The sequence below is a fragment of the Trifolium pratense genome, linkage group LG1 (assembly GCF_020283565.1).
Source record: "Trifolium pratense cultivar HEN17-A07 linkage group LG1, ARS_RC_1.1, whole genome shotgun sequence".
In the NCBI taxonomy this organism is placed as follows: Eukaryota; Viridiplantae; Streptophyta; class Magnoliopsida; order Fabales; family Fabaceae; genus Trifolium; species Trifolium pratense.
In genome coordinates, this window is record NC_060059.1 from 16,938,267 (window position 1) to 16,956,629 (window position 18,363).

At 39.2% G+C, this 18,363-nt stretch overlaps 2 protein-coding genes across 2 annotated transcripts in view; one reads left to right on the forward strand and one right to left on the reverse strand.

Annotated features, from left to right (window-relative positions):
- The window catches only part of LOC123902702 (sec-independent protein translocase protein TatB-like), a 61,326-nt gene extending 55,792 nt beyond the window's left edge, over positions 1–5,534 (forward strand). Inside the window, exon 7 of the mRNA XM_045952515.1 lies at positions 4,995–5,534. The gene's annotated coding sequence lies outside the window, so the exon portion shown is untranslated. The remainder of the gene's footprint in view (positions 1–4,994) is intronic.
- An 11,283-nt stretch (positions 5,535–16,817) lies between these two features.
- Positions 16,818–18,350, reverse strand: LOC123889333 (the record flags this gene model as incomplete). Its single annotated transcript, XM_045938624.1, has 2 exons — positions 18,273–18,350; positions 16,818–18,020 (listed from the first exon to the last, which is right to left on the reverse strand). Coding segments are annotated over exons 1-2 (1,281 nt in total), but the record flags the coding sequence as incomplete, so codon positions are not given.
- Positions 18,351–18,363: the final 13 nt, after the last annotated feature.

Consider the following 18,363-nt stretch of genomic DNA (forward strand, 5'->3'; position numbering starts at 1 on the left):
GGATAAACGCTATTAAAGAGGTGGTCCTTTGTTAGCGCTTTTTGTTAAGCGTTATTATAGGATTCTTTATCAAATAAAAATAAATATGTAACAAACAAAATCACGCAAAATTCACAAACACATCACGCATTTCATTAAAGTCAAGTCACCTTCTTCTCTCTATCGAACTCATCTTTCTTCTTCTCTTCCTCAGCAGTTCGATCACTTAAACCCTATAAACCTTTGTCCTCTCCGTCGAACTCATAAACTATCTTTTCTCAGTTAAACTCACCTGAACCCTAGAAACCTCCTTCTCTCCATCGTTTCCCTCCTTGAACCCTAAAAGAAAAATCAATTGAACCCAGAACTCATAAATTCTAAAAATAGCAACACGGTACTCGAATTTTCATCCACTCTGTTTTTGTTATCAACGGCTACGCCTCCCTTCTCCCTCGATGCGAACAATTATACGAAACAGGTCATTCCTTTGATCAATTTCTTTCTTCTTTCGTTTATGTTCATCCTTGTTTTCACTTTTCAATTTTACCTGAGTTGCAGAAATTTGATGTTGAGCCCTATGTTCAATTGCAGATTTCTTTCAATTTTTTAGCTCTGACTACTGCAGGTTGCCTCTTCTTCCTTCACTTTTGCTTGCTTTGTGGTATGTTACTACAATTGATTTAGGGTTTTAGGTGTTTGGTTTGTGTTTGTGGTTTGTTAGTACAATTAATTTAGGGTTTAAAGCAATTGTTTTGTATTTGTGGTTTGTTACTTGGTTATTTTTCATATTTGGATTAGTGGACCTATTATGCCTATCCCAATTTGAATGTACTGAACTTTATATTAACAAAGAATATATTTCATATATATATATTAGAATTAGAACTCTAGAAAAAAATAATTTGAAATCAAATTGAATGGAGGATAAGACTATGCCTACCATGTTTGATTTCTTATCATGCTTTACAAGTTGTGAATTTGCCTAAACCTTGTTGTGTGGTCGCGAAACAGTCCGACACAAGCAGCCGAGACATTCATTACAGATCCATCTGTATTTTCCATCATCCATCCTAAGATTGGAGACCGCCAAAACACCAATTTGTTCGATGATGCAGCTGCTGGCCTGGGCGCAAGCTGGAACTTCTGCAGAATTGCATTTTCTGCTGCATTTGACAGCCCGGGAGCCAATGTCGCGCTCAGATTGCTTGCCGTTAGAATTTTCGATTGTGCAGCGTACATAGTTATCTTTGTGTTGCTGAAGCGAATGCCATTTCTTGCCAACCAAATGGAATGGAAAACATGAAGAACTGCGCCCGTAGCAGTGTTGGTAAGGAAAACTCTCCAATTTTCGTCCAAACTTTCAAATATCGAATGAAAACTACTGCAATTAAACTGGATCTACGAATCGACCCTAGCAAATTCCATAAATTATTCGCGAAGCTGCACGTGAGAAACAAATAAGGCGTTGTTTCTGATTGAGATAGGCAGAGGTCACAGGCAGAGACAACAACACAGCCCCGCTTCATAAGATTTTGATCCGTAGGCATTCGGTTTTGAAAGCAGTGCCAAACTACAAAAGATAATGAAGGTGGTACAAAGTTATGCCAAATCCAACCCGTCCAATCAAGATTTTCATCTGTAGGCATTCGATTTTGAAAACAGTTGTGTTGACATCGCTACTAGGACTTTGTCCTATCAATAAATTCTGTAACATAATTCTAGTAAGTTTTCTCACGCATTCGCTTACTGTTTTCTGAATTTCTTTTCTTTTGTTTCCGATTCTTCTTTTTATGTTTAGATGTGATTTGTATACATTTAGAACTTATATTTTAATGTAGAAATAGTACTCACTTTTGGGGTTATATTATCATGATGTATGGTTTAAACATTTGTATTGGTAGAAGAATGTCATATGGAATATGATCAATGTTTTTATTATGGAAAATTGACTCGTGGATTATGAATGTATCATCTTAGGAGCTTGTTATAAAACCTGTAATAAAATGATTGATGAGGGTTTAAAATTCATCTTTTGTCCATTGGATTTTTGCTTTATTGATTTGTGGTTTGTTCATATATTAATTTGCTCACAGGAACAAATCAATGAAGAAGCTTATATCACAAAGGTTCAGCTGTTGTTAATACAAACCGTAATCAATGCATTCAAGGAGAAAGTTTCACAAATTGATGTCTTGAAGGAGCAATTTGAATTTCTAATGCAAATGCAAAATGTTAGGTAAAATTTCATTCTTGTTCATCACAAGCTTAAGTTCTGGTTTATGTTCAGTTATAGAGCACATTTGTAAAGCATGATTTGCAAAAGATTTAGTTCAATTTGTTAATCATTTTTGTTTCTATCTAATTTGAGTACACTACATGATGTGAACATAAAGGAAAAGAATAGCGTGGAACTCTTTATCATTTGGAAGTTGCCTTGGTGATTTAGATATTAGAATTGGAGAATAACCCAGGTAAATGCAATACTCCGGTTGTGTTCATCACAAGTACCCTACCAATTATCCAATAATTAAGTGTTGTCTCACATTTCTAATATAATTTTTTATAGTTGTGAATTTGTATGTGTGTGGAATAAGGAATACCTGTTAGTGCAAGTCTCTGCTTGAATCAATTGAAATGTTTATCTTTTGATATATTTTTGTGATGCTTTCAGGGATGATGTATTCATATGGGCAAGAAAAAGAACCGGTACACCTATTATTTAGACCAGAACATAGAGGTCCTATATATGATGAATTTGAGTGCTGCAAAGTCCGTACCGTATAGTTCAATCAATTTTTCCTTTTATGTTTTTCTTTGTGTTGTTAACTGCTTAATTTTAGCAGATGTTGTTGTGATTGGTGGCATGCTACTTAACTTCTGTCATTATACAAGTGTTTGTAACATACATACATATATATATATATATATATATATATATATATATATATATATGATTAATTCATATTGTTTGAGATTTTTAACCAAAATTTTGTATGGTACAATGTTTGAATGTCTTATGTAGTGTTTTGATTTTATGATTAATGAAATCTGTGTAGCTCTTTTAAGTTTATTTTATTTTTGAAGCAGTTCTTTTTATTTATATATATATATATATATATATATATATATATATATATATATATATATATATATATATATAAGATATAAGATAAGATTGGATAAAAAAAAAAATTTTTTTTTTAAAAATTTAGAGAAGACCTTTAATAGCGTTTTTTAGAAAAGCGCTATTAAAAGTAGACCTATAATAGCGTTTTGGGGGCACGGGCGCTATGAAAGGTGTTTATTTGACAGGTAACAATAGCGTTCTTGTGCGCACGCTATTAAAGATGTGACTTACGATACCGCTTTTTTTCGAAAAACGCTATTAAAAGTGCACATTGATAGCGTTTTAAAATGCTATTATAGGCACTCATGACTTATAATAGCGGTATCAGTAATAGCGTTTTTAAGCGCTGTTAAAAGTTAAAAAAAATGCTATTAAAGACCCATTTTTGTTGTAGTGAAAGCGACGCATTATGTGGAATGGTTCCACTAGGCCACACCGCCTTCATCAAAATGTGATTACCATATTTGGCCGCCAAAACATCCTTCCAAAGACCCACATCTTCTCTTTGAAGAAGCCGCCACCTCCATTTCATTAAGAGGCTAAGATTCACCAATTTGATATCACGGACACCAAGATCTCCGTTTTTCTTCTCTTGGCACACCACCCTCCATTTAATCCAACTAAGTTTCCTCCCACCATTCACACCTCCCCAAAGAAATTCTCTTTGAATACGCGTGACTTTCTTAATTACTTGAGCCAACGTTTTCATATAAGATAAGAAAAAAATCGGAAGAGAGTTTAACACCGAGTTAATTAACACTAACCTCCCTCCAAGACTTAAATGCTTATGACCCCACGAGTTCAACTTCTTACGGAGGCTCACAATTAAAGGAGACCAAGTCGATTCGCGTCGTGGATTCGCGCCAACCGGAAGACCAAGGTATTTAAAAGGGATTCTACCTTTAATACAATCGAGAAATGAGCAAGCTACCTCCATAAAATCATCACTTTCATTAACCCTCATGACAACTCTTCCAAAAATTAACCTTAAGACCGGAGGCAAGTTCAAAACCTCTAAGGATTGCCTTCAAAGTCCAAAGATTATCCACCGAAACTTCCCCAATACAAAGTGTATCATCCGCATATTGAAGATGAGAAATTGAAGGTCCATCACGGTGAATACTAAAACCTTTGAAAAGATTAATCTCCACCGCCGTTCTCATAGCTCCACCAAAGCCTTCCGCCACCAAGAGAAAAAGAAAAAGGGCAAGAGGATCACCTTGTTTTAAACCTCTTTGAATATTTATTTCTCCCGTCGGACACCCATTAACAAGAACCGAGAGATTGCCACCAAAGACACAAGCCTTCATCCACCCGATCCACACCTCACTAAAACCGAACCGCCGAAGCATATACTCCAAAAAAACCCATTCAACGGAATCGTAAGCCGAAATAAATGCTTCTTTGGAGAAAGAAATTGTTCCCGAATATAAGTTGTGTTCGCTCTTTCTTAATTATAAACTCAATTTGAGAAGAAAAACAAATGTGTCCCTGAACTTAAGTTCCATTTCTTTTCTATATTTTTTTTTCTTAAAAAGTTCCATTTCAAATTTTTAGATACATTGATTATTTTTTCTCAAATAAACCACTAATTATCTGATAAAATCCAATTTAATGTATTATATGTAGATACTTTCTGTGGTATTTTAGAATAGTTACTTATTATTATATAGATTACTCACTTGATTTACATTATATTATACAAAAGAGAAGAAAAGCTAAAAAGATGCAAATCCACTTTTTGAATCACTTAAAAAATAAATATTATATACATTATACTATTCATTATTACTACTGTATTATTATTATTATTATTATTATTATTATTATTATTATTATTATTATTATTATTATTATATACTTACCATTTTGTGTCTAAATGTTGCAGGCCCAAAAGATGAAGCACACGATGGCCCAATGCTAGGATTTTGTCGTTTTCATCAAGTGGCTTACACAAGTTACCGAGGCGGTGAAGATCAAAGGGGAAAAGACTTAATGCAGAAGGAAATTTTGTCACTGGCAACAACAACACAGGCAGCACAAGTTGAATTGGCCATGAGGGAATTAAAGTGAAAAACGAGACTTACTGCAGAAGGAAAAAAATTGGAACAGAGGCGGCAATTGAAACTATAAATTGAGCTTCTTGGTTTGAAATAATATCACGCTTTCTTCTATTCACAGCTGAGAGAGGAAAATTGGAAAAGCTTTGGATTAAAGATTGAAACTTTGGAGCAACATATTTCTTCATTTTAGGGTTATTTCTTACTCTTAATTTCATGAATTCAACTTCTATGTTGGTGTTCTTTTTTATTATGGATAGCTAAATACTATTCTAGGGTTTATGGTGAATCTTGCAATTAAAATTCCTTTTGCTATGTCTTAGCTTATATGTTCTAGTTTCTAAATTTAATTTCGATATTTTGTTCAATTAATGTTATCCTATTGATTTTATCACATGATTAGGAATGATCAACCTATGAATGTTTACAATCAATTGATTGATCAGCGACCGTACTGCAGTTAATTGGTGGACCTATAGGATAAATGAAACTTAGATTATTGCATGACCAAACATTAATCTTAGTCTTCTAATCATTCAACTTTTTTGTGCTTTATGCTTTTCTTAAATTTCAACTCTTTGCATGACCAAACAAAGGTTAATTTAGGAAAAAAAATATTAATCACGAATGACCAAACGGATTAATAGTTTTAGTAAAGGGATTGGTAATTGAATTAAAATAAAGGAATTCAAATGGAACTAGACATAGGGAACCGAATATTGCAAGTGAAACCATGACCCTAGACCTCTCTCTATTGGTTTACAACTTCACGTTTTTATTCTTGTTCTTATTCTTACTCGTCATTATTTTCTCTTTAGTTTTCATGACAATTCAACTACTCGTTAGTTTAAATAATAAATAATCTTAACTAGTTTGGTGTTTGTTAATTAATCCCTGTGGATACGATAATCTTTTATACTACTTCTGCGCTAGAGTACACTTGCTCTAAGTGTGTTTTTAACGCAACATTATCTTAAAATATGATAAGGCATAGTTAAATTTACTATTTCTTTAACAAATGTGAAAATTATAAAGGAAATTTTATAAAAAGATATTGAAGTAGTATTTTTAATTATTAAATATATTTTTAATTATTAATTAACTGGCAGACATATTGTTATATACAAATGGTCGGAGTTCAAATTTTAGATGCTCTACTTTTTTTGGTTGAAAGACGAAATGACAAAGTCATTGAAAAATCACACACAAAGTGGAATAATCGGGGTTCGAACCCCAATTATGACATCCGGACACTAGCAATTTTGGCATTTCTGTCAGTTGAACTAGAATTTGTGGACTTCTAAATGCTCTACTTATTCATCTCAAAAGAGAAATTTTAGCTATGAGTCTACTTGATAAAAAAAATTATATATATTTATCATATGTATAAAAACAAAAAATTCTATTGGGAGGATAAAACTCTTATACATACATTGTACAAAAAAAACTCTTATCCATACGATACAATTATTAATATTTAATACTGCTCCTACGTGTTTTGAGAGATGGAAGTTCAGGTCAACACAAGCATATATAAAAATGTATTTTATAATATACAAAATCTTTTTCTCCTATAATTATTATCTTCATCTATTTATTAATTTTTTTAGATAGCCATATTATTATATATTTTATGGGTCAAGGGCCAATATTATTATATTAATAATAATATTTTTCATTGTGTCTCTGAAAACATTATTCAATTAAGAATTTCTAAAAACTTCAAATTTTATAAGTAAAAAAAAAATTCAAATTCTAACCACTAAACTATTTAACCCAAAAAAATTTCATTTTATTTCATACAATAGTCGAATTATCTCCAAATCAGATTAAACCGATGGTGAAAAAGAAAGAAAGATTAAGAATTTAAGACATGTAGGGAAAAAAAAAAGTGAAGAGTCGTAATTGGATGGGGCAACCCAAACGCAGAGGTCGTTTGCTAGAAAATGCAAAAAGTTGGGTGTAGCTGCAAATTATAAAAATATATAAAGTCCCTTTTTTTGTTAAAAAGTGGAGCTCTATTTAATTTAACCAGAATAATAATAAAAGCCAAAACCCCTCTCTTGTGATCGTGTTGACCAGAATGATGCGACTTCGCCGGCGTTTGCGGTGGTTGAGAGCGTTTGAGACCCCTGTTGAAGCGGAGGGGGGTTGTGTACCTGCAGGCACTCCGACGCTCAAGTCAGTTTGTGTGTAAGGTTTTCTTGGCTAAAATAATGCGTACCTTGCAAATGAAGTGGAGTCACATATATATAGCCCTCAGCGCTGGGCCAAGACCCTTGATGGCATTAATGGCCATCAAGTGGCTGCCGGAAAACGGCTTGGAGGCCTTGATGTGCAGTAAATGCTCATCATTCCGGTTTACGGCCGTTACGATACGTAAGAGTATCAGACCGTTGGAGTCTTGCTCGGATCGTGTATGTTCGACACCTTCTGATGCTCGAGCTCGATGCTCGGCCCAGAACAGGAGCCCCCCAAGTTGTTATGCTCGTAGGCGAGGATAATAACTTGAAGTCCTTTCGATTCATTTCGATTTGTCGAACACAACTGCTTCGAGTTGGATTTGTCGAACATGGACGAATTTTTGTAGTTCCCTTTGGTCAAAGTCAAGCTTTGGAAAAAGGGGAAGCGTTTTTTCCAAGTGGTCAATCCTAGGTATCAGTAGCCGCCTCTCGCATTTATGGGGTGTCAGGCATGACGACAGGCTTTTTGGGCGGCAGGTTTCCCTATAAATACCTGCTGCTTTTTCTTTTGCCACCCATATTTTGTGCTTTGAGTGTCAGCGATGGATAAGAAGGATTCCAAGAAGGTTGTTGCTGAGAGCTTCAATTCTCAAAGGGGAAAGAAGAGAGCGGAGGCTCCCAAGGCTGCGGTGGCTCGTTCTCAGAAGGGGAAGGAAGCCAAGGTGATGATCCTCTCTTCAGAAACTTCCGACACTTCAAGCTCCGACGAATCGGAGGATCCTTTTGAGGAGTTCCTGAGGGCTCACAAGTTTCCCCACCTCTACCCTCCTTGCCCCTCTCTTGGCGAAGGGAGGTCTCGGGATGGGATGGAGTCCAAGATTTGGCCAGCGGAGGTATTGGAGACCGATTCGGATTCCGCAATTGATTCGGATTCCGAGCACGAGGATTAGGTGCTCGGTTCCTTTGTAACTTTCTTTCCGTTGTATTGGTTTTCTATTAATAAAGATCGTTTTTACTTTAAATATTTCGAGCACATTTTATTTGCATCCGTGCTTTATGTATGCTCTTAATTTAATAATGTCGTGGATTTTCCGAACGATTCCGAGCGGACTTTTCGATCGAAAACCATACTCCTTTTTCGAGCATGTTTTCGACTTTGCGAACTTGTCGAGGAGCGCGGTGTTCTTATTTGGTTACTGCGACCTTCCCCGTATTTTTAGCAAAGAAATAAGGGGATTGGATCCCGAGGATCTTGCATTTCCTTTTTGGTTGCGATTTTCTCGGGATGTGGTGTCTTGGATTCTGCGAGATTTGCGCGAGCAGACGGATGTGACTTGAAAGGACGAGTCGCTTCGTTTCCTCCCGCCACGTGTAAAGACTATTTAAATGGCACTCGAGTGGCTATTAAACTGAGATTTGAATCTCGAGGTCGTCGTGAACCGTTGGATATTCGCGCCTTTTCGCTTCTCCTGAGAATGAATCTGGGCCACTTGATCGCGATTGATCTGGATCGTTGGATCGAATCTGTGGCTCAGATGGGAATGGCGTGGATTTCTTTTTACGGATGCGTTGGCCTATATATAGGAGGGAGGTTTTTTTATTTGAAACTTTACAGTTTCTTATTTCTCCTACCAACTTCCTTGCTTCCATTCCCTCCGGTGATTCACGCCTTCTTTGCTGCTACACTTCAAGCGTCCTCTTCTCCTTTCCATTAATCAATAAGTAAGTGTTTTATCCCTGTTAATCTTTGAAGATTTTGCTTTGGATTTTACTTTGATTGTGTAGTTAGTTCACGCGGTAGGGGCTTGTAGTGTGTTTTTCATGTAGCTTGGGTAGTCTTTTTGGAGGTTGTAGGTGGTGATTAGCACCCTTTTCCCCCCAAAATAGGGTTTTTCGCGTTTCTCAGGCGAGAAATCGCTGTTTTTACCAACTGACGGTTGGGTTTTAGCTTTAGAACAGTGTTGAGCACCACATGCATTTCGTGCTCGGTTGTTTGTATGAACTTTGCGTCCGGAGAGATTATTTTGTCCCTTTTAGTTTCCGCGTAGTCTTTTGTTGAGATCCTCGCCCTTTCACTTGATTTGGCGGTGGAAGGGTGGATTTGAATGTCGAATTCATTTTTCCTTCCTCTGCTTTTTCAGGTTTTCTTTTAGATGGCTGAGGGATCTCAAAGTCAATTCTCGTTTATAGATCAACAGCCGTCCTCGTCAATTCGTATCCGAGCCGACCTTTCGTGGGTGGCGGATGAGCCTCGAGAGACAGAGTCGGTTTATCAAAATTGCGAGAGTGACATCCCAGAGACGATGTGCACGGATATACAGACTCCTCCTACCGAAGATTTCGAGGTGCGGATTCCTACTGCTCGTCACAGGATCTGCGGCAATTGGGCCTGGGGGACGATTCCTATGTACGAGATTGCGTTTAAGCATCTGGGAATTCGGTTGCCCTTTACGGATCTGGAGGTGTCCATCTTTCGTCATCTTCGCTTGGCCCCTTCTCAACTTCATCCGAACTCTTTGGCCTTTATCAAGGCTTTTGAGAAGACTGCCGAGTATTTGGGTCTGGGCCCCACCTTGCCTTTATTCTTTTATCATTTTGGCCTTCAACGGAGCTGTCCTCGGGGGGAACACGCGAAAGGGAAGCACGCGAAAGGAGCTCCGCTACCGGACACCAAACATGGATGGGTTTCTTTGAGGCAACGGAAACGCCTCTTTGATATGTTCGACGAGTCGGTGCGGGGGTTCAAGTCCGTTTTCTATGGAGTCAGGCCCATAACGACGAAAGGCTGGAATAACTTCGTTCGTAGGGGGCACCGTATAGACGAGCTGGGGCAGGAAGTGCTCGATGAAGAGGGGCTCCTTATCGAGGAGGATTTTGCCAGATTTCCGTTCTATTGGCGCAGGGATCATTACTCCATGTCGACCAAGGAATTTGTTTTTACGCTGGGAGCGTTGTCTGCTGAGGAGAGAGCTGACTATAAAAAATTGTTAGAGTTCGTGGAGGGCTTGCCTCCTTACCTTCTGAGTGACCCTGGGGGTGAGCCTTTGTTCGGGGTAGATGGTCGAAGGTTAACCTGCCCGAAGGTGATCGCTACGAAGGAGTTGCTCGCTTGCGACACTCCAGAAAAATTGACTGCTTTTTGGAGTATGCTCGTAGCTTTCTTTTATTTAATTTTTACCAACTGTTTTTGCTTCTTTTATTTGCTCGTCTTTGTTTTGCTAACTGTTGATCTGATTTGTGTAGGTACAATGACCAGTGGATCCGCTGCTCTCCGCAAGGCTCGTGCTGCTAAGAACAAGAGGGAGGCGAGCAGTGCCGCTACAACTTCTTCTGCCCCTCAGTCTCCCACAACCTCTAATATGGACCGCTCGAAGAGGATACGACTGGAGGAGGAAACCTCTTCTCGTCAGGAGCGTGAGGTAGTGGATCTTTCTGGCCAGGATGATCCTTCTCGCCCCGGTCCCCACAGGTTGTCTGCTGGCGTTCCTGCAGAGGATTTTGTCCTTCCTCCAATCTACGCTCATGACGAACTGCTGACTGGAGAGACCAAAGTGAAGATCAATCCGGCGGACGAAGCCATCCTCTCGGACATGGGTCCTGAGGCTCTTTGTACTGAAATAGCTGTCCAATCCATGGCTCTGCTCAAATTAGTCGAGGTGGCGACTTTTTTGAATGGACGAGAGTGCAAGTACCTAGAGGAGAGGGATGAAGCTCGCAGGGAGTTGCCTCTGTTGCAGCGGAGGCTGGCAGAATCCGAGGCCTCCTGCGAGGTATATAGGGAGGAGCGTAAGACCATCTCGGCTAATCTCAAGGAGGCTGAGGATAGGTTTAAGACGGTGTCGGAGGAGAGGGACAGCGCCGTGCGGAAAGCTGATGAGCAGAAGGTTTTGATTGGCGAGCTGGAAGGGAAGTTGGAGAGGCTCCAAGTCACTGGGGTTATTGAAGATGGGGAGAAGGAGCTCGACCCTCAGGGGGAGTATGCCTCCTCCTCTCGTGCTGTTTTGATCGCCAAGATCCAGGAGCTTGAGTCCAACATGGTTGCTGCTGCGACTTTTAGTTTCAACAACGCAGTGGCTCAGCTCAGGATTCTCAACCCCAGCTTGATCGAGGAGGGTTTAGACGAGGAAAAGGAGGTGCGGGATGGAGCTATTGTCACCCCTTCTGATGATGAAGTGTAAATTTGTTTTTCTTTCTTTATTTTGTTCGGGCGTTTGCCCTTTTGATGTAACCGACAATTATGACCCTTTGTGGTCTTTATAATTCCAGTACTTTTATTAATTCACCTGCCTTTTTACCTTTATCTTCATATCTAGATTTAGGTTTTGTATGGCGATGTTTTTAATTTCCTCTGAATGTCGAATCGATCGTTTTGCATGCTCGATGCTTTTAAGCTTATGCTTTGATTGTCTTTTCATTGTGACGACCTGGATACTTGATGTTTTTTTTTTTGTTTGCGCTCGACCAGTTTTGAGGTTTTTAACTTAGGTAATTTTCCAAACATTCTATACGCCGAATTACTCGTTTCTTCGCGCTAGTGTGTGCTTGGACGGTGGTCATCGTTGTGGTAGCTGGTACCATTTGATGCCGGGCTTAGAAGGTGCGGGGAACCATTCTAAGTGTTTGGAGATGTTTATCCAAACTAGCAACGAGGAGAGGGGCTGTTGTTAAGCTTTCCTCCTCGGGGTGTGTGTAACACCCAAACCCCTTAACGCGTATTTATTGAATATAAATAAATAAAACACTTAAGAAAACTCAGGCGTCACATGTTATAATACAAAACCACGGCATAATTAAATCAATCATGCTAGCACAGCGGAAATTTAAAAACGATATTTATCATAATGTATATCATACAATGATCATAATTGTTCACACAATATCCCTAGGCTCTAGGCCATATCAACAAAGGATATTATGTTTACAACCCAAAAGATAGGATTAGCAAAGTTAAATATGCCATCACGGGCTCAGATACAAATCAAGCGAATAACCCATCACGGTATTACACCTAATCAGAGCAACTCTATACAACCCGTCAAAAGAGATATACAAATATATCTAAAGGAGTAGTCTAAGCTAAACTCCTCACCAAAAAGCGCACTACACGAGCACGAGCAACCTCTAACTTTGATCGGGATCCTCAACCTGAGAATCTGAACCCCCAACGGTCCAGCACATAACACAAAGCATGAGAGTTAGATCACATAATCAAAATATAAGTGTAAGCAAAAGGTACTTAAACACTCCTTCAACAATAACAAGCATATTCATAATTTATAAACATGCATCACCATTAACTACTCAATTACAAGTTCTAAACATGTATAATCAAGTACCAAATAATCAATCCACAATTCATTACACTTAGCCAAATTATATGTCACATATCACTTATCAAGTAATGCACACACATATAACCTAATGCAACTCTAATGCTTCAACTTCATGAATGTCAATCCTAGACATTACTAATGCATGTGGTACCATCTTCTTTATTAGAGTATCTCACCTCTAATATCCTTCTTTATCGGATAAATATAATCCGATATACTTCTTTATTGGAATATCCAATATCCTATTTAATTCATGAATGCATGTATATGTGTTCATGAATTCACTCACAATTAATTAGCATAAGCTCTTCATTTATTATGTGGAACACTATCCAACATACTTCATCATTAAGATTTAACAAAACCTTAATATTCTTCATTTATACTTCATACATGATTAACAATCATTATAAGCATCAACAAGCATCAACAATCATCAACAATCATGTAAGAATAAGACACTGATTCGAAACTACATGCAAAGGAAGATCGCAGATGAAAAACTGGTGCAATCTGCAGTATTTCCGCCTGGGGCGGAAATTTTTACGTTTGAGGCGGAAGTTTACGTTTTAGGCGGAAAAATTTACGTTTGAGGCGCAGAAAAGTCTGAAAGGTTGGCTGCTCACTGCTCTTCCGTTTCAGGCGGAAATTATTGCGCCTGAGGCGGAAAAACATGCGTTTTCTACACAAAAACGCCCAAAAATCCCATTTTTCATGTTATAAATCCCAAAAGAGTTTGTATTCAAGCAAAACAAACATATCTAAACACAAAAGGACGGTTCATTTCTCAGATCTATGCCATAAACATCGAAAAAGTAAAGATTGACACTTTTTCATCAAAACTCTCAAGAACACCAAGTTCTTGAGTTTAATTCATTAGAAAACTCGTTTTAACCATTATTTCCGTTCATTAATCATGTTACAAGCATGTTAAGCATATTAAGAACCTTAGGAACGATTTCCATCAAGAAAATCCATTCCAATCTAAAACGAAAATGGGGTGGAGGAAGTTCGGGTAAGGAGAAATCGACATTCTCCCCTTCCTCGAATCACCCACGACTATGGAACCTACTCTCATACCTGGATTCGAAGAAAACTCGAAGATTTGATCTTGATTCTCCTCACTTTCCCTTGCCCTAGCTCTTGAGCTCTCTTCTCTCTCCAACTTGTCAAGAACAAGAACAAATGAAATGTTCTCTCTTGACTTGGCCATATGGCCGCCCCACTCATGTTCACAAGGCCCATTGGGCCTCAAGCCCAATTGGCTTGGCCCAATAACACGATACTCTCACTATCGCTTAATAACTAAAGTACTCGATAAATAACTCTAGTTATTAACTTAATTAAAATTTCTACGTTAATAAAATACTTTAACACATAAAAATTATTAATTTGAAAATTGGGTCGTTACAACTCTACCCTCCTTAAAGAATTTTCGCCCTCGAAAATTACCTGGAAATAACTCTGGATACGAACTCATCATCTTGCTCTCCAATTCCCAAGTCGCATTCTCACCAGTGGGTCCTCCCCATACCACCTTCACCGAGGCGATATCCTTGTTTCTCAACCTCTTCACTTCTCTACCTTCGATCCTCAAAGGCACAACCTCGACCGTTAAGTCATCCCTCACTTGAACATCATCCGATTCAATCACATGTGACGGGTCTCTAACATATTTCCTCAATTGTGACACGTGAAACACATCGTGCAAATTCGCCAATGATGGCGGCAAAGCAATCCTATACGCCACTTTCCCCACTCTTTTCAAAATCTGATAAGGACCAATAAACTTCGACGTCAACTTCCTCGACTTCAAAGCACGTCCAATTCCGGTAGTCGATGTAACTCTTAAGAAAACATGATCACCTTCTTGAAATTCAATGTCCTTCCTCCTCTTGTCATGATAACTCTTTTGACGACTCTGAGACGCTTTCATCTTCTCTCTAATCATTCTAATCTTTTCCGTAGTCTCTTGCACAATCTCCGGACCAAGAATCATACTCTCTCCGGATTCAAACCAACAAAGCGGTGTTCTACACCTCCTTCCATACAAAGCCTCAAAAGGTGCCATTCCAATACTCGAATGAAAACTATTGTTGTACGTGAACTCGATCAACGGCAAACACGAATCCCAACTTACTCCTTGCTCCAAAACACAAGCCCTCAACAAATCTTCCAAAGATTGTATCGTCCTTTCCGATTGGCCATCCGTTTGAGGATGATAAGCCGAACTCAACCTCAACTTAGTCCCTAAAGCCTCTTGCAAACTTTCCCAAAATCTCGAAGTAAACCTCGGATCTCGATCCGAAACAATACTCGACGGAATACCGTGCAACTTCACAATTTGCTCCACATAGATCTCGGCCAACTTAGGCACCAAGGTACCTTTCTTAATAGCAATAAAATGCGCACACTTCGTCAAACGATCCACTACCACCCAAATCACTTCATAACCTTTCGTAGTCTTGGGTAAACCTCCCACAAAATCCATCGCAATACTATCCCACTTCCATTCCGGGATAAACAAAGGTTGCAACAAACCAGACGGTTTCTGATGCTCAATCTTCGACTTCTGACACACTAGGCAAGCATAAACAAACTCAGAAATTTGCCTCTTCATTCCTGGCCACCAAAATAACTTCTTCAAATCTTGATACATCTTGTTTACTCCCGGGTGAATACTCATTCCACTCCTATGACCTTCTTCCAAAATCATCTTCTTCATCTCGGGCACATCGGGCACGCACACTCTTCCATGAAATCTCACAACTCCATTCTCGTCAACTTTGAAATTAGCTTCTTTTCCTTCCTCAACTACTATTGCCAACTTCTCCATTAACTTCTTATCCGTCTTTTGACATTCTTTGATATTCTCCAGAAAAGGATTCGTCAACTTCAACATTCCCAATTTAACACTCTTAGGAGTCACTTCACATACTAGACTCAAGTCTCGGAATTCTTCAATCAACTCTAACTCTTTCACCATTAGTGATGACATGTGCAACGATTTCCTACTCAACGCATCGGCCACCACATTAGCTTTTCCGGGGTGATAACTCAAATCAAAGTCATAGTCCTTCAAAAATTCGAGCCATCTTCTTTGTCTCATATTCAACTCCTTCTGATCGAATAGATACTTCAAACTCTTGTGATCACTAAAGACTTCAAACTTCGATCCATACAAGTAATGCCTCCATACCTTCAATGAAAACACAACTGCGGCTAATTCAAGATCGTGTGTCGGATAGTTCCTCTCGTGAACCTTCAGTTGTCTCGATGCATACGCTACCACTTGACCTTTTTGCATAAGCACACCTCCTAGTCCCATCTTCGAAGCATCACAATACACGACGAAAGATTCCTTAGCATCCGGTAAAATCAACACAGGCGCGGTAGTCAACCTCTTCTTAAGCTCTTGAAAACTTTCTTCACACTTCACATCCCAAACAAACGCTTGATCCTTCCGAGTCAACTGCGTCAAAGGTAAAGCCAACTTCGAAAATCCTTCAATGAATCTCCTATAATAACCGGCCAATCCAAGAAAACTTCTTATCTCAGAAACAGACTCCGGCGTTCCCCATTGCAATACGGCATCAACTTTCGCTGGGTCAACCGCTATTCCTCCACTTGAAATCACATGACCAAGAAAACTTACTTCTTTCAACCAAAATTCACACTTCGACAATTTGGCATACAACTTCTTCTCTTTCAAAATTTGCAAAACAATCCGCAAATGCTCCTTATGTTCCTCTTCGGACTTTGAGTAAACTAAAATATCATCGATGAATACCACTACAAACTTATCCAAGAATGAATGAAAAATCCTATTCATGTACTCCATAAAAACACCAGGTGCATTGGTCACACCAAAAGGCATCACCGAATATTCATAATGACCATACCTCGTCCTAAAAGCAGTCTTTGGTATATCCTCCGTTTTCACTCTAATCTGATGGTATCCGGATCTCAAATCAATCTTACTAAAAACGCAAGCTCCAACCAATTGATCCATTAAATCATCTATCCTCGGAAGTGGATACTTGTTCTTGATCGTCACTTTGTTCAACTGTCGGTAGTCAATACACAACCTCATACTCCCTTCTTTCTTCTTAACCAACAACACAGGTGCACCCCACGGCGATACACTAGGTCGAATAAACTTCTTCTCAAGTAGTTCCTCTAGTTGCTTCTTCAACTCATTCAACTCTGACGCTGACATTCTATACGGTGCCATAGATATCGGACTAGTACCAGGTACCAAATCGATCGTAAACTCTACTTCTCTCTTCGGCGGTACATCTGACACGTCTTCCGGAAATACATCGGGAAATTCACAAACAACCGGTAACTCTTCCACCTTAACTTCACCTTCCATTTTCAAGGATGCAAACAACGCATACACCTCTACAGGTTCCTTCAACGACTCTACTACTTCCTTCTTACTCATCAAATGCAAACTCTCCTCCGGTTTAGGAAATACAACGGTCTTCTCGCAACAATTGATATGGACTCGATTAAATATCAACCAGTTCATACCAAAGATAACATCTATTCCACTAAGTTGGATACACACTAGGTCCATTCCAAAGTGTCTACCAAACACGGTTACGGGACAGTCACGACATACGAGGCGGGTAGTTACAGAACCATTAGCAGGAGTTTCTATTTCCATACGACCAGACATTTCAGACACAGGTATACTAAGACGCTTCATGCAATCAACGGATATAAAAGAATGTGTTGCTCCCGTATCAATAATCGCAATTAAAGGAGTGTTATAGATGAAACACGTACCTCTAATGAGATTATCTCCCTGATCCGCATCATCTCCACTCAAGGCAAACACCTTTCTCATAGTCTTCTTCGGCTTCTTGCACATAGGACTCTTGTGACCCTCTTCGCCACAATTGAAACAAGTCACTTTCACTTGACAAACATCCGACTTATGTCCTAGCCTCCCACAGTTAAAACACTTGTCCACCTTCTTTGGGCACTCATAAGACTTATGACCCAACTCGCCACACTTGTAGCATTGTCCACCACCTCTCTTCTTTCCACCACTAGACTCAACAACCTTCTTCCCCTTGTCACCATAGGGCTTCCCACGGTCTTGACCTTTTCCTCTCTTGTCACTCATGGCCTTGTAGTAATTAGTCTTGGCCTTTCCATCATCATCACAAATACGGCACTTATCCACCAAAGTTGCAAAGTCTCGGATTTGAGAAAATCCGATAAGATGCTTGATGTCCGGGCGCAACCCACTTTCAAACTTGACACACTTAGCCTCCTCAGCGTCCACGGTGTTGTAGTGTGGACTAAACGCACAAAGTTCTTCAAACTTCACGGAATACTCCGCCACAGACATGTTCCCTTGCTTGAGCTCCATGAACTCCACCACTTTCTTGTTCCTAATATCAGCCGGAAAGTACTTCCTCAAGAACTCTCCCTTGAACATCTCCCAAGTGATTACCACACCACCAATTCCCATCCTCAGCTTAGCATTCTTCCACCACTTGTTAGCTTCCTCACGAAGTACATAAGTACCCAAGGTCAACTTACTCTCCTCGGTACACCTCATAGCCTCAAAGACAATCTCAACTTCCTCTACCCACTTGACAGCAGCATCTGGAGCATAGCCTCCAGTGAAAAGTGTCGGATTATGCCTCATGAATCTCTCTAAC